At 54.1% G+C, this 22,060-nt stretch overlaps 7 protein-coding genes across 7 annotated transcripts; 4 read left to right on the plus strand and 3 right to left on the minus strand.

Annotated features, from left to right (window-relative positions):
* Positions 1–3,665: 3,665 nt before the first annotated feature.
* On the plus strand, positions 3,666–4,886 carry V2A60_000254 (uncharacterized protein; the record flags this gene model as incomplete). Its single annotated transcript, XM_083251625.1, has 1 exon — positions 3,666–4,886. One exon carries the CDS (start codon positions 3,666–3,668, stop codon positions 4,884–4,886), a length of 1,221 nt encoding a protein of 406 aa, XP_083107751.1.
* A 939-nt stretch (positions 4,887–5,825) lies between these two features.
* Positions 5,826–6,572, minus strand: V2A60_000255 (uncharacterized protein; the record flags this gene model as incomplete). Its single annotated transcript, XM_083251626.1, has 1 exon — positions 5,826–6,572. The coding sequence occupies one exon, from the start codon at positions 6,570–6,572 to the stop codon at positions 5,826–5,828; it is 747 nt and encodes a 248-aa protein (XP_083107752.1).
* Positions 6,573–9,963: 3,391 nt separating this feature from the next.
* On the plus strand, positions 9,964–10,206 carry V2A60_000256 (uncharacterized protein; the record flags this gene model as incomplete). Its single annotated transcript, XM_083251627.1, has 2 exons — positions 9,964–10,036; positions 10,115–10,206. The coding sequence occupies 2 exons, from the start codon at positions 9,964–9,966 to the stop codon at positions 10,204–10,206; spliced, it is 165 nt and encodes a 54-aa protein (XP_083107753.1).
* Positions 10,207–11,149: 943 nt separating this feature from the next.
* V2A60_000257 (uncharacterized protein) lies at positions 11,150–15,537 on the plus strand (the record flags this gene model as incomplete). Its single annotated transcript, XM_083251628.1, has 2 exons — positions 11,150–11,341; positions 11,416–15,537. The coding sequence occupies 2 exons, from the start codon at positions 11,150–11,152 to the stop codon at positions 15,535–15,537; spliced, it is 4,314 nt and encodes a 1,437-aa protein (XP_083107754.1).
* Positions 15,538–15,886: 349 nt separating this feature from the next.
* V2A60_000258 (uncharacterized protein) lies at positions 15,887–16,498 on the minus strand (the record flags this gene model as incomplete). The annotated part of the gene is made up of 1 exon (XM_083251629.1): positions 15,887–16,498. The coding sequence occupies one exon, from the start codon at positions 16,496–16,498 to the stop codon at positions 15,887–15,889; it is 612 nt and encodes a 203-aa protein (XP_083107755.1).
* A 729-nt stretch (positions 16,499–17,227) lies between these two features.
* V2A60_000259 (mitochondrial glycoprotein) lies at positions 17,228–18,286 on the plus strand (the record flags this gene model as incomplete). Its single annotated transcript, XM_083251630.1, has 2 exons — positions 17,228–17,616; positions 17,761–18,286. The coding sequence occupies 2 exons, from the start codon at positions 17,228–17,230 to the stop codon at positions 18,284–18,286; spliced, it is 915 nt and encodes a 304-aa protein (XP_083107756.1).
* A 966-nt stretch (positions 18,287–19,252) lies between these two features.
* V2A60_000260 (uncharacterized protein) lies at positions 19,253–21,045 on the minus strand (the record flags this gene model as incomplete). The annotated part of the gene is made up of 4 exons (XM_083251631.1): positions 19,253–19,606; positions 19,685–20,344; positions 20,433–20,679; positions 20,933–21,045. 4 exons carry the CDS (start codon positions 21,043–21,045, stop codon positions 19,253–19,255), a joined length of 1,374 nt encoding a protein of 457 aa, XP_083107757.1.
* Positions 21,046–22,060: the final 1,015 nt, after the last annotated feature.

Raw genomic sequence — 22,060 nt, forward strand, 5'->3', positions numbered from 1 at the left:
AGCAGACACGTGAAACTAGATGTGTCTACAAGTAGCCTCTGAAAATTAATTGAAAACAAAAACGAAACAGATGACCAAAAAAAATATGAAGAGTGGTGTTTGGTATGTGGCCAATGGGTGCTGGTGAAGGGCCAGCGTGGTGTTATTCTGGGCTGTGGTGAGAGCAGAACGAAGAACAAGACGGATCCTGTGGCCGCGGCATTTGAGATATGAAGAAGGCTCTGGTGATGAACTGTCTGCGACCTCTTTGCGCTGGTCAACATGATCAAGGTCGTGACACCGGTTTTTTTTTTAAACAAATGGTGGTTCCATGCCGTGGACGGTGATGATCTGATATGTGAGACGCGGATAAAGCCGGCGGGGCGTTTTGGCAACTTTGAGACGCTGGAGGCTTGGGATCAGCCTACGAATACTGGTAGTTGTTGGATGCTTGACAACGTTTCGCGAGCGCAAGGGGAGAGGAGGGCAGAGCCAGCCCATTGTGCTCTCGGTTGTATCGTGTCTCACTTCCAAGGGCCAGTCAAGACTGAGAAGACGGGCACTCGCGTCAACGATTGATCACGACAAGGGGACTGCAGAGGTGGCGACGGAGAGTACTTCTGCTTGGTAAGTCACATGTCGATGATGGATGATTTGTTACCTTGCGACCCACGCAAGAGCAAGATTGAGTAAATGTACGGATTCAATGGCACAATATCACACATCTGTCTGTAAAAAAAATCGTAAGAATAGTGGGAAAGCTTTGATCTGTGCAGGGGCGCGTGGGCGGTGTCAGGGTGTGAGATGGTGTCGCGGGTGACAGACAACACCATGGCGCAATTCCAGGATGGCCTATAGGGGCAAAACGTTTTGCACTGTTTGGGCGGGCGCGCCTCTCAACATGTTACTGGCATACCAAGTAGATGGGGGGTGGCCAAATGGTTCAGCCACGTTCTCGCCTTGACTCTCTGTCTACCACGGCCATGGGCTTGCTGTGGGAAAATATGCGTCTGTTGTGGACAGAATTGAAGAGGTGAGAGAGATGAGAACCTTCTTTTACAGGCGAGGGAGCGGCGCGTGCGTTATAGACGCCGCATAAGGGAAACGTTGTATTTTTAAAATTTGTGAGAAGAGAACGAACAGAGAAGAGGTGAAGCGTAAGGGTGTGGGTTGTGTGGAGAATTTTGTCGTGGCATACTTTTCTTTACACCTAACAATTATACAAATGCATCATGGTGACGGAGGAGGCGCTCGTTTGGCTGCTGCATTGCTGTCCACAGGACGAGGACTGCAATCAAGGGGTAGAATAAGAATAATGGCGGGGGATTGATGAGGGAAAGGGAGGACAAGAGAGGATTGTGCTTAAAATCGATTACCGAAGCGAGGTTGAGTACGAGAGAGGAGGAGGGGGGGGGGGCCCAAGGCTGCGTGTGGTTGATGCGCATCAAGGGTTTGCATGTGCTCCAGTATACCTGTGTGTCTACAGATTAGCGTCTAGTATCGACATGCAGAGTACGGAGTAACATACTAGTAATAACTAGGTAATCGTCGATCTTGAGGGGGAGGGGAGCAGGCGGATGAGATGGACAGCGTCATTTTCTCGGTTAGAACGGGATTGCATGGGGAAAATGTGGAAAAGAAGGTAAGGGAGTGAGAAAAGGAGGGGACCGCGGGAGAGAGAGAGAGAGAGAGAGAGAGAGGAGAGGAAGATCAACAAGAGTGATGATGAGAGAAGACGAATCCGTTCCTTTTGTGACTTGTACCCATATAAATAGACTTTTCATCTTTTCTTTTGCATATGCAATGCAGTGTTTGCTACGGGTGCGGACAGTACGGAGTACTTACAGAGAAGAAAAGGCAGGCAGGCATTCGGGAAAAGGAAACAGAGTGAGGTTCTTCTTTACAATTCTTGTTGACTATCTTGTATCACAACTTACTGGCGCTGAAGGGCCAATCTGGGAAGGTATAGCAGAATCGCCACTACTGCACTAGGTACCTTTGTACTGCTACTGCTGTTTACTGCTGCGTGCAAAGGCCTTTTGCCGCCGCTTGCTTGTTTTTACAGTGGGTGTTTTGTATTATTTTATTTTATTCTGGGTCATCAGTCCCAGTTCTGGGCGAAGCTCTTACTTAGTTTTGGCATGCATTGATGCCCAGCTTGTTTTCGTATCCTTTTCTTCGTCTTATTAATAGAAACTTGTACTCTGTAACGTGCCCTGCCACGCGGAGAATGAGTCGCGTCCTGGCAGTCCAAAGAGGTACTTTGGTACCTATGATCAAGTCGGTCTGGACTGAGGTATCTCTACAAGGATAGGTACCTAACCATCTAACTTACTTGATACCTGCTTGCCTGCCCACCTAACCACAGGTCGGTACGCAAGTTAAATTTGTACACCAGTTGTGGTTCGTGGCGCGCCAACAGTGCAGACTGTCTCGTCACTCACAGGGGGGCCAGTCGATAACACCCTGGCTAGCTCCTCTCGGCAACGTGTATGCGTGTCAGTCGACAGAGACAGGAAGCGACAAGATTAAAAAGAAAAGAAACCAAAAACCGTCAGCGAAAGTTGAGAGAGTGTAGAATTAACATACAAAACATGCATCCAAACTACATCCACCTTTGCATCGTCCTCTCTCGTGATACGCCTGCTTCAGCCATTAGAGTCACTCCCTTTGGCGCCCGTGGCCTAAGCCTGGCCCAATAAGCTGGCCATTTCCTCCTATAGGAAGTACTTACCTGGCTAGGTAGGTTAGTATGTAACTTTACGTACGAACCTTACCAGTACTACAGGTGTTATGCACCCCAGTGAGCCACTAATAAAACTCGCTACTAAAAATTGCCCCTCCAGGTCGTCACTGGCCAGAGCCTCCTCCAGGCACTCAGCGAGCGTTTCCAGGCCACGCCCCCCCCATATTCGTCCTAAACTTCCCCTACCCCCTCCTCCAGTGGTCCCCTCCATTAACCTAGAGGGCCCAACTCCAAAGTCTCTTCCTCAGGCACTTGCCCTTCATCGTCAGCCCCCCCCCTCGTTCTCTCCTGTCCTCCCATTCTCACCACGAGCACTTGCTGCTTTCCATTTCTCGTTTCATTTCATCCATTCACTTTAGCTTCTCTTTCTTGTTCTTATTTGCTCTGCTAGCCGCTTTTCTTTTCTTTTCTTCTCTTCTTGTCCTCCACTGATTTTTTTTCTTGCTCTTTCTAATCCCAACTGTGACTCGAACAACGCGACAGTAACCCGACACACGACAACAAACACTCACACCCCCCAAGCCAACTCACGCCTGCGCATATCGAACAGTATCAACTGGATTGCCAGTACAACACGCCAACCCCCCCTTTGGACACGATCAATAATCTCGCTGCTTCTTGAAACAGATTGCTTGCTACACCTTGCCTGCGCGGCCCCCGTCCTCACCAATTGCTAAGCCTCAATCGACCCCCTGGCCAATTTGCGGCACTGCCACTCTGGCGACCAACCCCTCGACCATTTCAGCCTGGACTGTGCTCACAACACCATTGTCGCGTGCCTCGATCCCATAGTCGCTGTCGACTGACTGGCCTCATACCGCTGAACGGAGCCGCGTCCGCGGTGTTCATGTAATTACCCAACCTGGATACGCCACGCAGGAGTGTCACTGTTTAGCTTTGCGCCGACAGTCACGACTACTGAACACAGACAACCGCCACCATGTCATTTCCAGTTGCCCTTCAGTCAGCCGTCTTCTACATCCTCGCTTGCACGCCATGCGCAAAAGTCCGTCATCGCCAAAAGGCCCGCGATGTCGCCAAAAAGGAACGACTGGAAAAGGCCGCAAGGCTCGAAACGGAACAGCCGGGCCTCTACCAGCACCCCTCGCCCTTCAACACCAACCCATACTGGCAAGACGAGATCACCAGGGGACCCAGCCTGCCCAAGAAATCGGCCAGCAAAAACTCAAGCAGCCGCGGACTGACCAGCGCTGGCCGCGACTCCACAGCCCCAAGCGTAAGCGTGTCGGAACGAACCAACGTCGACGGCAGCCGGACCAACATTGACAGCATGAGCATACTACGCGAAGATGAGGATACCGTCCCGAGCGACTGGAACCGGAAAATAGGATATCAGCGAGAAGACGAGGAGCTCTGGGGCCAATGGTCCAGTCTGAAGATCAAAGACGCTCTCACCAAGGCACGCGACTCGGCCGGCCGCCTGATAGAGTCGACTCTCGGCCTGGAGAAGGAGGTTACGGACCAGGAGCGTCGCAACTTCTACACGACCCCGCGCAATCCGCCCGTCAATGACTACCACCCACCCGTCATCAGTAGCAGACCCGCCCACAAGGACGCCATCAAATGGATGCTGCAGCCGCCGCCACCCGCCAAGGTCATGGAGGGCAAGATTCCCGTTAGCAGGGCTGCCAGCTCCGGCAGCAAGTCGAGCGGACGCACCCTTGTTGCCGACGACCCTTTTCTCGAAAAGATGATCCAGGATAAACTGGCCAAGGAACGTGCACGCAAGGACTCAGCCCCGCCTACCCAATCGGAGCTGATCGAGTCGCTCTTTGTCACCCGCAGCAACCAAAGCCTCACCCGCTGCCGGAGCCTGTCCTTCGAAGTGGTTTCCGACGATAAAACCTCTGGCAGCCCGTTTGAGTCCGTCCGCTCCTGGAAGCCCAAGCCCCGGCCCGTCGCCGTGCCCCCCGGCATGGCCGACGACGATTCATCCGACGACGAAGCCTATGCCCTCGCCCCCCTGGCCAAGCCCACCAGCCACGTCGCCCAGCGCCCCAAGCTCGAGACCATTGCCAGCACGGATTCCACCTCTGGCACCGTCCAACGCGAGGTGACCAAGAAGTCCAAGCGGTCTAGGTCTCGACGCAGCAAGCTGATGGCGACTGTTGGTTCTCCCGTCGGTGACGATACTGAGTAAAAAAGCTGACCAGACAGGTGCTACTTGAGAACCGACGCAGAAAGCAGTAGAGGCGCAAAATGCTGTTGGAATATGGTGGCTCCCCTGTCGGCGACGACTCTGATTATTGAACAAACAAGGCGAAAAATAACATCACACAAGCCCTTTCTTTCCCACCCCAACATCCACTTTACCGAATACGAGCTGGAGGTAACATCCAGCCTTCTTACCGACACATTCTTCAACAATTTCTTTTTTTTTTTCACTCGTCTTTTCAAAAGCATATCGAGCGATTACGGCGTCTTTGCTTTTTCCAAGTCTCTTTTGTTCCCGCTACTGTATAAAGGGTGTTTTTCTGCGGTTTCATGGGCTGCATGCATGCATGGTCTTGGTACTTGGGTTGGATTTTGTCTTTTTTGTTCTTTCCTTGTTTGATTTGCCTTTTTGATCTGTTTTCTTTCTTTCTTGACAAATGGTCTTTTTAGTTTCCAATTGGAACAACTGGCCTGGTTTTTTCTTCCTGGGATTGTTGTACCGCCATCCTTTTTTTTAACCTGTTTGGGAGCTTTTGGAGTTGGGACAAAAACAACTTGGAATCGGTGCCTGGTTTTATTCAGAGGTCGCCAGAAACAGTTTGAGCATGAATATACATTTTTTTTTTGTCACCTACTCTACCCTGTTCACGTCTGATGTCATCGCATGCTTAATATATACAGGTCTACTTTTGAGCCGAGTATCATTGTAAAAAGCAATTCAAAACTGCCATCTTTCTACTTGTTCAATACAACCTTTCCCCAATCTTTCCGAAGAGACTATCATTGTTTTTGAAGAAAGAAAAAAAATAACAGAACAAAATATTCGCAAACGCCATGATAAATTGCAAACCGGATCGCCAATCAATAAACATACACGCGCACGCGCGCACACAAAGACACATCCAAAGTTGATTCAATTATCTCCTCACAGGTGCATACCGTCGTCGTCGTCGTCTTCGGTCGTCGTCATCTGCCGCATCCGCTCCTCCATTGCCGCGCGCAGCTGCTCATCCGACAGACTCCCACCATTCAACCGCACTCCTGGCTGCGCATCCATGCGCACCTCACCGTTGCGTATGGTGCCCGTCTGAAACGTCCCGTCCGTCCAGGGCGACGCTGCTGCCGCCGTTGCCCCATTGACCTGTGCCGCCACTCCTGTTATTTCTTCTTCTTCTCCTTCACCACCCTCCCCTTCTTGCTGCTGCCGCTGCCGCCGACGTGTCTGCTGCTGCTGCTGCTCCTCTTCCTCCTCTCTACCTCGCGCGACGCCCGCCTCGGTCCCTTCCTTGCTCGCAAACTCGTCCCATGCGACGCCCCGCTCCTCGACCTCGATCCGGACGAGCGCGATGCGCTCCTCCATGCGGGCAATGACGTGTTCGTTTTCGCGGATGGCGTCGACGCAGTCCTGGTCGGGCTCGCCCGGCAAGGGAGAGGAAGAAGAAGAAGAAGAAGAAGAAGCAGGTCGGTGGTGGTCGGCGGCGGCAGCGACGGCGACGGAAGAGGCAACGGCGGTGCCGGCGGCAAAGGGACGGAGCTGGTCGTTGGAGTACTGCAGGTGGGCAATGGCGTTGCGGATCTCGAGCACCTTGAGGTGCAGCATCGGGACGGACAGGTCCTTGAGGGCGGCGGCGAAGCGCGCGGGCGTGATGGGCGTCGTGTCTGCCGAGGACATGGTTCTGCGAGGGCGAGGGCGAGGGCGAGGGCGGGGGAGGAGAGGTTTTGTTGCTGCAGGTGTGATTTGGGGACGTGGTTCGGAGGCAGAAGAGAAAAACGAGCTTTGTTTGGAAATGGATGATGAACTGGTTAGGCAGATTGGTCGTTACGTAGTAAGTAGGAGGGGCAAAAAAACCAAAAAGCTCTCTTGGTGGGGGAGGGGGGATTTCGGTTTACATTTGTCTCTCTCTTAACAATAGCGGGCCGCATTGTCCATGCTTTTGCACTGTCTGCTTCCCACCCGGAAGCTCTAGGAAATGAGTGAATAGCAATATATGAAAGCTGTCGATGTTTCTCTGACACGCGTACTGCTCTGGTTCTAGTCATCATCTTTGCTACGAGGTCGCGGTTGGGAGGGCTTTGCCAATTGGGGCGCCGCTGCCGTGAAGCCAACACCAATTTTTTTTTTACTCCCCATCAAGGTAAGCTTTGCTGAAAAGAAAAAAAAACCCGCAAGATGAAAGCTGTCGATTGGCACTTTTCTGCAATCATCACTCTACCGTCAGCTTAGAGACGCTTCCTCTTGGACGAGGGAAGGAAAGGCAAGGACAGTAAATCAAACGGCCAAGGTTCCTCGGTGGACAGCCGCCATGTCTCGGCCAGAAAAAGGAAAAAAAAAAATCGAGACTTGCTCGCAAGCGCATCAACAAAGCACTTTAATCGAATGGTGCCTCGAGGGATAATACTCTTTGGCAGGAAATTACTTATGCAGTGGTCCTCAAGCAGCAGTGGCGGGTGTGAGGCTGTCTATTGGTCGCGCTCGCAAGTATCACCGGGGCGCGAACTGCGGCCCTGCAGAATCTCGGTAGAGGAGGCGCTCTTCATGGGCACAGGATCAGGCATGGTATCCGGCCGCGTGAACCAAGCCTCTCCTATCAGCACAGCCCTGAGACAGCGAGGGCTGCTGAGCCAGGCCTCGGATACATATCAGGGAAGACTTGTGTCTGGAGTTGGCATGTCCAAAAGCATACTTATGCCACCACCCTCATTCTGGCTCGTCGACATGCATCGTGCACGAACGGTTGCACCGGCCCGAGTAGTCGAACTTTTGCGGCTGTCTCGATCTTTCGGCGTCGCCTGGGCGTTCCTCGGGGTTCACACTCAGGGGGCTGACGTGCCAAGGCTACAAGGTTTCCAGCCGCCAAGACATGAATGCAAAGCCCGTGTATTCCTTTGTGGCCTTTTCTGTCAGCTAACAAGGTCAAGTCCTCACGAGGCACTTGAAACATGAAAGATGCGTTGAACGGCCAGCACTGTTTCCCGTCGCGTTCCAGTTGCCATCCAAAAACGCAGACACCGCTACAACCCACAAGATGATTTTTTTTTTCTTTTTGGTCCGTTTCATGTTGAGTTGGATTCTCCTCCGAGTAGCCTTCCTCCATCTGACATGGATAATGGCACTATCAGTAAGTGGAACATCTTGCCATGGTCCCTGTGGGGAAATGGGGACAACCACGCGAGCTGCTGCATTATCAGTACTCAATACTGGTATGAGTTGAGGCTAATTGGCTTTGCAGCCTTCTGCGAAATTACATGCATAATATTAATAACAGAAATGATAGAGTACACACTGTACGACCGGGGAAGCCGCAAATACTTTGACCAAGACCACCAGCACATGAGATTTCCGGCCGACGTCCTGGAATACGGAGGCGCTCTGCCTCTCTTTCCCACGACTCTCACAAAAGGACGTGCGATCGGTAGTTTTCGTAAACTTGGGAGGCCGTTCTTCCGCTCGGACTGGAGCGTAGATAGGCGAACGGCTCGATGAGTCGGCGCTAGCTTTGATCCGTTTCTATGTCGGTTCTGAGTTGGGAAGCATCGGGCCGGGCGGGCTTCAAGGACCCTAGCAGGGGTCTTGGCGGGAGCTACCAAGTGTTCCGTACGGATGACTCGGTCCGTATCGCAACTTGGAAACAGACAGTATGGAGCACGGAGTGAGTATCCGTACTGATACAGATTACATGATGCTCATAACACTATTTGGGATCGTCGATAAGAGCAGAGCCTGCCTTTTCATTCTCGAGTCTGCCCTTTCTCCCCTAACAAGGCAGGGTCCGGCCAAGTAGGCGGTGCTGGTGGTCCGCCAACAATCAGGCTGCCGGGCTGCGCAAAAGTACCTGTCGAGTTGCCCCAGCCATGACCGTAGTAAGTTTGCTGACTGCATACCCGCTACTCCGTACTCCGTAGTCTGACCATACAGCGGCATGGGTTCTCAGGTGGCGCGGTTCGATATTGGCTGCAAGCCTGCAACTCGTTGCTAGCTCTGGTGGCAGACCATCTCGATGACCACTAACAAAAGTCCTGGCCCGCCACCACGATCATTCCAAGCTGGATCCCCATGGAGCCTTTTGCGTTTAAAACGGGTCGCGGCAAGGCTGTGCCAAAAAGAAGAAGGGAAGAAAGAAGGAAGGAAAGAAGCAGATGAACAAGTTGCTCTTGCGTGTTGAATATGGTGAGAGGCCTTTGATCGTCCCCGCCACAAAAACGAGCCTCTCCCTGGGATGAATGCAAGGCCTGTCCAGCAGGATTCGCCCTCAGATTCGAATTGACAATCAAACATCCGGGAACGATGCAAGTTGGTCTATTTGATGGCGAGAACCATCTGCTCCTACCGTGCTGACCATGTTGCCTATGTGAATGGTGTCCTCTCATTACTGCGAGTAGAGAACTGTTACAAGAACATCTAGTTACGCCCCTCTGCTCTTCTTTCTCAAAAAAATCACCAGCAGTACTTGGTAGTAGCCGATTAACCATCGCATCAGTTTGAATTATACATCCATGCCCCGCACGTGGCAAAGTGCCACCTACTACCGGCACAGGTGGCCGCGATGCCCCGTTGCATACACCTTCCATCATGTACGGGGAGGCGTGTCGGGCCACTTGACCGTGTATGGAACGCTGTTGAATCCTTTGGCATCATCATCATCAGCTTGCTGACTGCATAAAACCAATGACAACACGACAAAAGGCCTCCTCCGGCGCCCACAATGTAACCTCGCTTCCAGCGACGTAACCCTACTGAGTACGAGGCACACCAGCCATTCCGGATCGTTCATTGACGACCTCGGAATGCTTTTGCACCTGCTGGCACCCCCTGGTCACCTGAAAGTTCCTTTCTTTTTTTTTTTGGCCAGCCTTGCTGAGAAGGAGTACCCCGCTCCCAGCGCTCATCAAAACACCAAACTTCGTCGCTGGCTGATTCCGCGCCAACATCTTCAAAGAACATTCTTACCACTTTACACGCGCAATCAATCTCACACACACACACACACGCACACACACACACACACAGATACACACGGATACATACACGCGTACACACCGCACCTGCATATCGAGCGGCCACGATGATGATACCATCTGCTCACACCCTGGCTGCTGTAGCCCTCATCTATGCCGCTGTTACCCTCGGCGCACCCCGTTAGTTGCCCTCTCTGTTTCCCCCTGTGTGCCTCGTCAATTTCGTGCCGATCCGTGCTAACCACCTGCCATGATTAGACCCGGCTGCCAAAATCAAGGGCTTAGAAATCGCTGTCCAGCAGGCTCAAGCCAACTATGCTTTACAGTTTGGACATGACCTGTCAGAGTAATCATGTCTGTTAGCAATGATGTCTTTTGGTTCGTCTCTCACGGCGACGGGAAACAGGACGAGTAACTAGTACTCCGTACACAGGTCTGCTTTATTAGACTAGAGACCGACATAGATTTAGCGGTCCCTGAACCGGCTGCTCTCATGCATTGACCCTGCTCTCTTTCGACTGTATGCCCGACGATTGCTTGCCGAGTGAAATGAAGATGCAAATTTACCCGTGACATGTATCGACAAACATGTACCTGGATTGGGGGTGCTCAGGCGACGGGCAGGTTCCCTGGGGCCTAACGATCCTACGCTTCACACCCCGCAAAATACCCCCCCCCCCCCATTTACGTGTCTGCAGGGAGGCTGTATTGTCTGCAGTCTGCAGGCTAGCACGCTACCAAATTGGCATGGCATGCATGGTAGGATAATTAGCAGTGGCACATGTTGCCGGTGTGGGAAAGAGGTGGCCCAAAGAGTGAGATACCGACTGAAGGAAGGATGGCCGTCTCGACGCGCCCGCGACCAGGAACAGGCTCAGGTCGTTGCCATCCTCTGCAGTCGACTGAGCAACCCACCCCCGCACTGCTGTGTAATAAGGCTCGATGAACCCGAGCAGCTAGGCCTCTTTTTTTTTTTTTTTTTTTTGCCCTTGTACTTGGGTGGTTGACCGCTTGCTTGCTCGAAGGTATTGCCGATAAATAAGTACATCCGCAGCCCGTCCCGCCCCCCGTCACCTACACACTACCTCACGCAGCGTCCTTGAACCTCTCGCACAAACCTGCAGGATGACGGTATAGCAGGCCGAGCACACCAAGCCTGATGACACCGCGTGCATCGACTCCCCGCGCATCTTGTCCATTCTGCCCACCCAGCACCAAGTCACCCGTCTAACCACCTCCCCCCGTCGTGCTGGGAGAGAAGAGCAACCGCCTCCCAGACGGCTCTTGTTCATGATGGCAGCCATCGCCGACCAGGAATTCTGGCCCGCCCACCGACAGCTCTTTGACTTTACATTCAAGTTTGAGGAAATCGTCTTTGGCCTCTTGCTCTCCTCGTGCGTGCTGGTTCTGGCCCTGTGGCTCTGCTGGTCTTACACCAGACGGCCCGCCTGCGTCAGGCAGAACGCGCTTCTATATGCCAAGCTGGTAGGCCACGCCGCCCCGACCGCGCCCCCCCCCTTTCTCGAGCAGTGTTTTCTGACAAGTTGCATCATCCCTAGGCTTTTGTTGCGGCCCTCTGCTCTACGCAGGTCGCCAGCGTCGCGGTATGGGCCACGGCGGCGACGGGTCATCGCACCAGCACGACGCTCCCAGCAGTCGTGCTCGACTTGGTCGCAGCGTTCGCGGTCGGGGCCTTGACGTACACGGAACACTTGTACTCGGTCGGATCGTCGTCGCTGTTTAGCATTTACCTGCTCGCGACTCTGCTCACGGATGTCACGCGCAGTCGCACCTTCTTCCTCCGGGGTGGGCTGGACGCTGCGGGCTCCCTGGCCGCCGCAGCCGCGGCGCTCAGGCTGTTTCTGGTCGGCCTGAGGGAGGTTTCGAAAAAATGGCTTCTGATTGATGATAGGCTACGCTGTGATATCGGACCGGAGGCGACCAGCGGATTCCTCAGCAAGCTGTTGTTTCTTTTCGCGCGGCGAATGCTCGCTATCGGGTTTCGCACCCGCATCCTCAATGACGACCTCAACCACCTCGACCCCGAGTTTTCGCCCAGACTGCTCCATACGCAGCTTACGAACAAATGGCGTCCCAGGCAACATGGGAACGCGGCACCTCGCCATAGCTTGGTCAGGGCATGCTTGAACGCCTGGAAGCGGTGCTTTCTCGAACTGATTCTTTGGCGTTTGACCCTCACCGCTTTCAATTTCTCACAGCCCTTCATCCTACGCCGCGTCATCGAATTCATTGGCCAGCCAGATGATGAGATTTCAAAGCCGGAAACGGAATTCGGCCTATTGGGAGCTGCCTCGATTGTTTTTTACGGAATCGCCGTCGCGCGCGCTGTATTCGCACACGGCTTGAACCGTTTCATCACCCGACTGCGTGGCGGCTTGATTGCTCTGATATTCTACAAGGAGCATAAGCTGATCGAGGCCCAGGCGAAGAAGGCGGCCGCGGCAACGTTGATGAGTGCAGATGTCGACGGCATAGCAACTGGTATGCCTCGATGCCTCGAGATTCCTATCGGCATGTTTGAAATCGCGCTGGGCACCTACATGCTGTCTACCTTCACCGGCTTGTCAGCTCTCGCCGTACTGGCCCCCATGACTATAACGACCATCACCGCCTACCTGATCGGATTACGAATGTCATCCTTATTCGCCGCATGGAACAAGAGCATCGAGATCCGAGTTGCCAAGACTTCGCGAATTCTATCTCAGCTTACGGGCATCAAAGCGCTGGGTCTTGGACCTACTATTGCGCATTTTCTTCAGAGACTCCGCATCGACGAGATTCAAACGTCAAAGGCCTTTCGGCGAATGCAGGCGCTCAACATGGTCCCCGCTGAGCTCGGCGATCTGATAACACCGGCCGTTGTCATTGCGGCGCTGGTGTTCGGAACGTCGTTCGGGGTCAAGCTGGAAGCTGCGAAAGTCTTTCCCATCCTGACAGTCGTATCTCTCATCCAAAGGCCCTTGCTTGTTGTCTTGCAGTCGTTTGCGACCGTTTCGAGCATGTTGGCTTGCTTTTCCCGCATCCAGGACTATCTATCTCTCCCTGACTGGAAGGATTCACGCACAGCCTCAAGTTCGACACCGAACTCTGACGAGAGCAGGCCCTCAATACCGCAACAGTCAAACGGCATCATAAGTTTCCACAATGCCGACATTGCCCCGTATGGAATGAAGGAAGCCTTGCTACACAACGTGAACTTTCAGGTTTCGCGCGGCAGCATCACTGCGGTCATCGGCTTGACCGGGTCTGGCAAGTCGACTCTCCTGCACGGCATACTGGGTGCTAGCGAGGTGCTCGCCGGGTCAGTCAAGGTCGCCACAACCGATATTGCGTACTGCGGGCAGACAGTCTGGCTGCGCAACACCTCCATTCGCGAAAACATCATTGGCCACCTCCCCTACGATCGAGCAAAGTTTCTTCGAGTGATTCGCGCCTGTTTTCTCGAGGAGGATCTTCAATGGCTCCCTGGTGGAGAAGAGTACGTTGTCGGGACCAACGGAGCAAACCTGAGCGGCGGCCAACGACAGCGAGTCGCAATCGCCAGAACCGCGTACTCTGAGTGCACGGTGGTTGTCCTTGACGACGCATTCAGCTCATTGGATTCCGATACGGCCATTACCATTCTTTACCAGCTTTGCGGTACCAACGGCCTTTTCCGCCAGGCCGGGTGCACGGCGCTGGTTGCCACCTACTTGCCTGATTGCATGCAGCTGGCAGACCAGGCGATCTACATTGACGATCGGGGAAGCGCCACGCTAAAGTCCATGCAGCAGATTTCGCAGTATGCGGACAGGCTCGTGGCTGCGTTGAGCATCGTGAACACTAACGCGTCGTTGATCGAGGAGACGAGAGACCTCGACAGCCTTCGCCGGTCCCTAGATGCAAGTGCTCCGGCTACGTCGGATACGGTTGATGATGTGGTGCGCAAGCGAACAAACCTGTCCATCTATTCCATCTTTCTGCGGCCTATTGGCTGGGTAAGCAGCACATTTTACGCTTGCCTCGTTTCCTTCTCCGCAGCCACCGAGATCATGCCTGAAATATATATCCGAATATGGATCGAGGTTGACCCGACAAACAAGACCTTCTTCGTTGGCTACATTTCGGTCATTGCTGTGACTTGCATCACGGCCTTGCTACATTACTGGCTGCTCTACACGAAACTCTGCCCGCGTGCGTCGGCCGGCCTGCACAAGGATCTCGTACAGGCCACGCTCGGATCCACGCTTCGCTTCGTATCCACCACGAAGACGGGCAGTCTTGTAAACCTCTTCAGCCAAGACATGACTTTGATCTCGAGAGACTTGCCGGCCGCCTGTCTCGGGGTGGTGTACGCCGTCTCGAATTCTCTTTGCAACGTCGGCCTCGTCCTCTCGGGCGCGACCTATCTCTCCTGCGTCATCCCTGTGCTTCTTTTGGCGCTGTTCTTCATCCAGCGCTACTACCTTCGGACATCCCGCCAGGTCCGGCTTTTAGACTTGGAGATGAAGGCCCCTCTGTACACCTACTTTGAAGAGACCGCGGCCGGCCTCATGCACATTCAGGCCTTCAAGTGGGAAGACGAGAACATCCAGCGCGGGTTCGCCATGCTACAAGAGTCGCAAAAGCCATACTACGCGCTACTCACCATTCAGCAGTGGCTCAGGCTCGTCCTCGGCTTGGTCAATGCAACACTGGGCACTTTACTCGTGGCGGTGGCAATTTTTTCGAGACACAGCTCCTCCCAATCATCCATCGGTCTGGCATTCATGGGTCTCATCTTTGTCAGTTCATCTCTCGAGCTGACCATTGACATGTGGACAAGGCTTGAGACGTCGTCTGGAGCGCTGGAGAGAATATCGTCGTTCAGGACACGCACACCCCAAGAGACTAGCCGGTCGCAGAAGCAGCTCCCCCAGAACTGGCCATCAAAAGGTCAAGTCGAGTTCAGAAACGTATCTGCGTACTACTCGGACGATGCCGATGCGCCGCCCGGCCTGGACGACGTGTCCCTGGCCATCCACCCCGGCCAACGGATCGGTGTTGCCGGTCGCAGCGGCAGCGGCAAGAGCACCCTCCTCATGACTATGCTCGGCTTTCTCAAATACCAAGGCAAGCTGGAAATCGACGGCGTCGATGTTTCGTCCGTCTCCCGTGACGATTTGCGGTCGCGACTGATCACAATCACGCAAGACCAAATCGTGTTTGACGCAGACATACGCACCAACCTGCTACCGTTCACCATGAACGACGGCGTCGGCACGCCCGACGGGGACGAGAAGGCGGCCCAAAAAGACCTGGAGCTCGAGCAGCTGCTCAAAGACCTCCACATATGGGCGCCGCTCGCCAAGAAGGGCGACCTCGACGCCACCTTGGACGACGTGGGCTACTCCAAGGGCCAGCTGCAGCTGCTCTGCATCGCCCGCGCCATCCTGAGACACCGCGAGACGGGGTACAGTGTCATCTTGGTGGACGAGGCCACAAGCAGCGTCGACGGGTCCACGGAGGCGATTGTGCACCGGGTGATGAGGGACAATTTCCGCGACTGCACCGTCTTGACGGTAGCTCATCGCCAGTCCAGCTTGACGAATGTGGATGCCATTGTTCGATTACACCGAGGAGCACTTCTCACCTCGGCCAGTCAGAGAGATGAGTCTGACTCGTCGGACGAGGACGCTTGAGTTGCATGCGAGCTCTCGTTTTTGGCAACCTCTGGCCTTTGGCTTCATCTCTGAAATTTCTGAAGGCGTATTTCTCTTCTTTTGCATATACTTTTCCAGTACATAATCTGTAGGGTCATCAATTGTATTTTACTGATCCCGTCTCAATAATACCGGCTTAGCGTGGGTAGAAGAAACAGTTCGCTTATTTGTTTTCAATTGGCGCTTTCTATTAATATTATACAAAAGTCCGCTTACAGCTGCTCCTCATTCCAATGCTGAAAAGTCATATCCTTGGGTATCGAACGAGTTCCTAAAAGAGAGCGCTGTTGACGTATAGAATAATACTACTTTTTTGCCGCTGGGCCGTCTAGGAGAACCCGTGAATCATTTGGTAGGTACCGTAGCTGAACAAGTCCGGCGCAGGCTGCTCGAACAGCTGCTGGGGGTTTGTAAGCAGTCGCAGGTAGAAGCGAGTAAACAGCTCGTACGCTCTCGGGATGTACATTTTCGTCTCGGGAGTACCGACCCTGTACAGTATGGCGAGTGCCATGGCGCAGGGTCTGAAGAGGCACGACCACGTGGCCTCGAGCCGCTCCCTCAAGCTGAACTGCATGAAGGCGAAGACGCTGCTCTGCATCATCAGCAGGCCGGCCCCCAAGATCGACCCGCCCACCGAGACCAGCGACATGGCGGTGCAGGCAAGGTACGCGGGCAGCAGGCCGGCCATGAGCACGTCCCGCTTGACTCTGCGGCGGGCGGCGGGCTGGCGGCGGCGGCGGGCGCTGGCCACGGCACGGGCGTGGATCCGCTCGTACATCAGGGGTACCAGGTTGAGGAACGTGAAGCCGAGGAATCGGAGGCATTGCTGGTCGACGGTGATCTTGATGAGATGTATCGTGGAGACGGCTGCGCTGGTGGCGTACAAGACTGCGCCGAACCGGTACACGGCGAGCATCAGGTTGACGATTGCTACCCGCATCGTATGCCAAATGTGAATCATGGATGAGTTCTGCTCAGGGAATTTTAGAGGTGAAAAAAAGATATATTATCGAGGGATTGCTGTGCAAAGGGCTGTTTGGATATTCTAAACTGCTGAAATGAAGGGCCAAAGGCAATGCCAGGATATGGCCATAGTCTACGTGATAGGAAGGCGCGAAGCTGGACCGAGCTTCAGAGCAACTCAAAGTTTCAGGCGCCAGAGAAAAGAGACGAATGAAGAGCACTTAGAGTACTTTGAACCTTTGGATTCGAACCTGTTGGAAGAATGTGATTTAAGATCTCCCCGGGCTGCTCTCTCTTTTCGCCTTTGTGTAAGAGGCGAGTTGAAGCACCCAAGCCCAGAATCCATGGAATAGACCAACTCCAGCTCTGCACGACGAGTCTACTTAATCGAAATGCCCAAATTTTATCCACAATGGCCTTTAAATTTATATGTTATAGCATTATTTTAACATGCGTTGACCTTTTGCCATTGCCAGCTGACTCATCAGGGAGCTGCCGCAAATGCCAGGCCTGCAACGCCCCCTGGCAGTTGCAGGCGCTCCACCACAGCTCGCTCTACATAGGGGGTGTCCAAGAAAAAAAAAACGAGACAGCCTTTTTTTTTGCTTCGTGCTAGAATCTCTTGTCCTTGCAACCAAACAGATTTCCTCTCCCTCCATCCCTCCTGTACAACCACAAATCACAAACCACACCATCACCCACAAACATGCTGTCCTTTCGCACCCTCGCGCGCTCGGCGGCGCCTCGCAGCATCAGCCGCATGGCTGCTGCCTCGATGCGCCAGGGCGCCGTCGTCGCGCGTCCGCTCGCCGGCGCCGCCAAGGCCACCATGCACAACACCGCGGGCGGCTTCCAGATGCTGCGCGCCGCCAGCAGCAGCTTCTCCACGACGGCCGGACGCCGCGCCGCCGACGGCGAGACGGACGACGAGCTGTCGGCCAAGATTGAGAGCGAGATCCAGATCGAGGAGGAGATGAAGGCCGGCGAGCAGGAGCCGTCGAGCGTCAAGGACTTTATCAGCAACAGCCCCTTTGAGCTGATTGACACGCCCGGCCAGGAGGTTGTCAAGCTGGTGCGCACATTTGGCGAGGAAAAGTGCGTTCTCACCCCCTCCCCCCCTCTCTCTCTTACGTTCCTGACTGCCCGTTGAATCTGGGAGAGAGAGAAACGAAAAAAGACAAAATAAATTTCTTGCGCATTGAAGCGCTGTGCTAACGAGAACCAATCGTTCAACTGTAGAATCACAATCTCCTTCTCCATTGCCGACATCAACAACTTTGACCCCTACGCCGACGAGGCCGCCCTCGAGGACGAGGAGCACGCTGCCGCCGACAGCAACAACGGCAGCGGCAGCAGCGGCAAGCTCGAGAGCGACGACCTCGAGGCCTCGGAGCTGGACGAGGAGGCGCCCGCGCCCATCAACCTGTCCATCGTGGTGGAGAAGCCCGGCAAGACGGCCGGGGCGCTCAACATTGACGCCACGGCGCAGGACGGCAACATTGTCGTCGAGAACCTCTTCTACTACGCCGACGCCAAGCTCGCCCGTCTCGAGACGCCCGAGGCCGCCCAGCAGCGCGCCGACGTCTACCCGGGCCCGCCCTTTGGCAGCCTCGACGAGGACCTCCAGGTGCTCATGGAGCGCTTCCTCGAGGAGCGCGGCGTCACCCAGGCCCTCGCCGTCTTCGTCCCCGACTACGTCGACCTCAAGGAGCAGAACGAGTACCTGAGGTGGCTCAACAACGTCAAGGGCTTCATTGACGCGTAAAAATCTCGACGGCGGCCCCCAGAGGTGGGACCTGTCTTGAATCTTTTTCGATTTCGACTTTTCTTGTTTTGGCCCCCCCACCCCCTGCTGTTCTCTTCTTTGAGAAGCAAAGAACAAATGGGCGAAACAAATATCGACTTCAAAAGGTGTAAAAAAAAAGAAAAGGAACAGAAGGGAGAGAATGATGCACGATTGACTTTCAGTTTCCTTTTTAATTGTTTCCTCACTCTTGTCCTTTATTACTTGTACAATACAAAAAAAAAACCCAAAACCAGTGGGACCGTGAGGGTCTGTAAGAGATGTCAGAGGGTTACGACTATACAGCGAATTGATAATGGCCGGCGCCAAAGCGCACCGGTCACGTTTCCAACAACAAAGCCACATTCACGTCTTGTACATAGCACGATGAATTCAAAGAAACAAAAAGTCTAGAAAATGAGTGACTGCTGTCAGGGTTAGGATTGTTAAAGTACACGGGGCCCATCACGTTGTAGCTGCAGTGTGTCTGTTCCCCGGGATTGGGACTGATTGTTTCTGACAAGGAAAAGAAAGGAGGAAGAAAAAGTGTTGGTTGCTTGGACAATCGTCAGCCGAAGGGGGGAAAAAGACGTGTGAAAAAAAAAACCAAATGTCTATCTATCCCAAGAAATATTGGAGCTAACACAAATGATGACTGACACCAGTCGTATGCAAAAAAAAAAAAAGAAAGAAAGGTAGGACATGAAAGAGAGGACCGAGAATATCTTTTTTTCTTGCAGGCATCATGAAAACGCAAACGATGAAAGAGAAAGCAAAGACGAGGGAGCGAAAAAAAAGACGAAGCAAAAAACCCCGGAATGTATATAGAGCAGCTTGTTTGTTACTTGACAGCTGCGGATCCCAAAACCTGAAAAAGAACCCATACAAGCAAAAAAGAAAATGCAAAAAGGCGGTGAAATCAAGCGGACCACGCGTCATCATGTCTAATTAGATGCCTTCCAGCGACCAGTCTCCCTTTTGAGAGCGCTCGAGGACCTGGCGACCCTTGTCCGTCAGCTCGGGTTGGCCCTCGTTGCCGACGGCGTGGCTAAAGTAGACGGGGCTGTAGACCTCGCCGGTACGCTCGCGCTCGCGAGCCTTGACGCGCTGCGCCTCCTCGAGCTCCTGCTTGATGGTGGTGGCCTTGGAGAACTGCTTGGCGTGGATGGCCTTGGTGACGTTGCCCCAGAGGATGAGGGACTCGTTGGGCGCCTGTTGGCTCTCGGGAGGGAGGATCTTGGGGGCGACCTGCAGCGGTGCTGTGTCGATGATGGTGTACTGCTGGTCGGCAGGAACTTGCTTCTGTGACGGTTCATGTTAGTCAGCTGCAGAACGGAAAGCTGCCGTGCGAGTCGGGGAAGGGTATCCTGTGAAACATACCACTGGCGTGGAACCAAGAGTGAAGACAACCTTTTCCCTCCAGGGTCCGCTAAGTCGGGCGAGAACTTGGTCCTCGGGCACGTCCTGGATGCGCGTCTTGTCGTCATTCTCGGGATCATAGCGGAAAACGACACCCTCGACCTTGTTGGTGGTGCGGCCCAGCCAGCCTTCCTCGACGTAGCTGAGGATGGCCTTGATCTTGGTCTTGGGGCAGGTGATGAAGGCGGTCTCGCTGACGGAGACGGTCAGGGAGCCGCGGAGGAGACCGCCGAGGTGGGCGGCCGGGTGGGTGAGCTGGTACTTCTCGCCGTCGCGGTGGTCGAGGGTGATGAAGATGCCGAGGTTGTGCTCGCCGGGCTGCACCTTGATCGAGGTGCCGGTAAACTTGGCCGTGATCTGGTCAAAGCCACGGGCGCTGAGGCCACGCTCGGGGCAGCTGATGTGGAAGGCCGACACGGGCGGGTGGTGCGAGGTCTGCTCGGTCAAGTAGGAGACGGTGACGGGTTTGGTGTCGTTGGAGGTTCCGTGCTGGGGCGGCGAGAGGGACGGCGTCGAGGCGTTCTTGTTGCTCTTGACACTGGACTTGCTGGAGGCGGAGCTCTCGCTTCCGAGCTTGTTGGTGAGGATCTTGGGCGCGTTGTTCTCCGTCTCCCAGTTACACTGTGGAGCAGAGAGAGTTAGTCCATGCGGGCGACGAGAATGCGGGCGACATTATGCGACAGCCGTGGGAGGGGATAGCATAACCCACTCTGAAGAATTCACCCAGGCACGAGTTGTAGGGCTTGCAAGGCTTGCCCTTGGCATATTTGAGATCCTTGGTCAGCCAGAAGCGAACAACCTCGAGCATGCGATCGAGAGGCTCGTCGGAGGTGCCGATGGCGACAAAGGCGTTGGGGGCATCGAGATAGGTCCAGTATTCGAGATTGGGTGTGGGTTCGAGCAGCTGCGAGGGCAGGGAGAATCGGACGGCGGCGAGGTCAGTGACGCCAATGAACCTGCGAAGAAGGGCGATTGAAAAGAGTGGTCAGCACGTCTGAAGTTTGACTGGCGGTATTTGAAGATGACTGGTTGCGAAGAGGAGCCGACACGGCAAACACACCGCCCCTCATATTCAGGGTCGCAATTTATGTTGAGGTGGCGCGGCAATGTAGCAAGCAGCAAGTCACAGCGGGCGGGTGCCGCAACACAGGGACGGGGAGGACCGGCGGCAAATGAAAAAGGGGAGGCAGAGGAGGGGAGACGACTAACTTGCGCAGAATGCCGAGAAAGGTGCGCAATTTGGAGCCATCGCTCTGGTTCTCGTCAGAGGGTTCGACGGTGGGAGGCGGCGCCGATGACGAAAGTGTTTCCGTCTGCATCATTGTTCGGCGCGCCCTCCTTGGTAGTTGACAACTAGCGTCAGTGAGATGAGATGGACGAGGGGTGGTATCAGTGTTCCGGTATCGATGCGGGTGCAGAGGACGGATTGCTGTATTGGGGTGTGCAGATATACAAGATGGAGGCAAATATGGGATATAAAAAAAAAGAAGAAGACGAAGATCAAGTAGAAGAGAAGAAGAAGGGAAGAAAGATGTAAAAAGACTGGCGCCGGGCAGAAAAAAAGAGGAGAGGTCGAGTTTCCTGGAGGATGCCGCTGAGGCTTTGGGGGGGGAGGGACCTCTGGGGGGGCTACGTGACGTTGTGGCGGGGCAATGAGTCGGCGTCGCAGGGCCCTTTGAAGCTGGAGAGGGCAAGTACCTCGTTAGCTTTAGCACTGAGCAGTAGGTAAAGGTAGGTACCTACCTTAGTACCTACTACGCAGGTACTTGCCAATTGCCAACCTGCAAATTACTTAGGTACTTACCTGCCGACGTACCAGAAGGAGGCAAGCCACCAACCAAGTCTTGTTCTTCCCTTGGTACCCACGCACGCAAGTTGGTACCTACGTAGGTAGGCAACCAGGGAACTGAGATGATCAAAACGTGGCGCAGCCTGCGGATACATGTACATGTGCCTCTCTTCCCCTCCAACTGCCTGCGTACTCGTGGTCATCTGTACTTGCTTTGCTCAATCAAACGCCATCAATCATCAATGCGATAATCACCAATTCCCACCTACTCGTCCCACTGGCTGCCTCGGCACACATACTGTTGTTGGCTTTCCCTCCTGCAAATGCAAGGGGCTACTTATGGCAGTATTGTTATTTTCTTTGTCTCTCTTCTCCTTCAAGCCATTCTCTGAAACCACAGCTGTCGAGAAGCACGCAGCACGGTACCTGCCTGGACCCGTCCAAACGGGGCACAAGATGGGGAAGGGGAAGGAGCCGCGATGAGACTGTGCGTGTATGCAACAACCTTGCAACGACTGACTGACTGACTGACTGCCAGTCTGCCACCT

This window comes from Cordyceps javanica, chromosome 1 (genome assembly GCF_051103115.1).
Source record: "Cordyceps javanica chromosome 1, complete sequence".
NCBI classification, from domain to species: domain Eukaryota; kingdom Fungi; phylum Ascomycota; class Sordariomycetes; order Hypocreales; family Cordycipitaceae; genus Cordyceps; species Cordyceps javanica.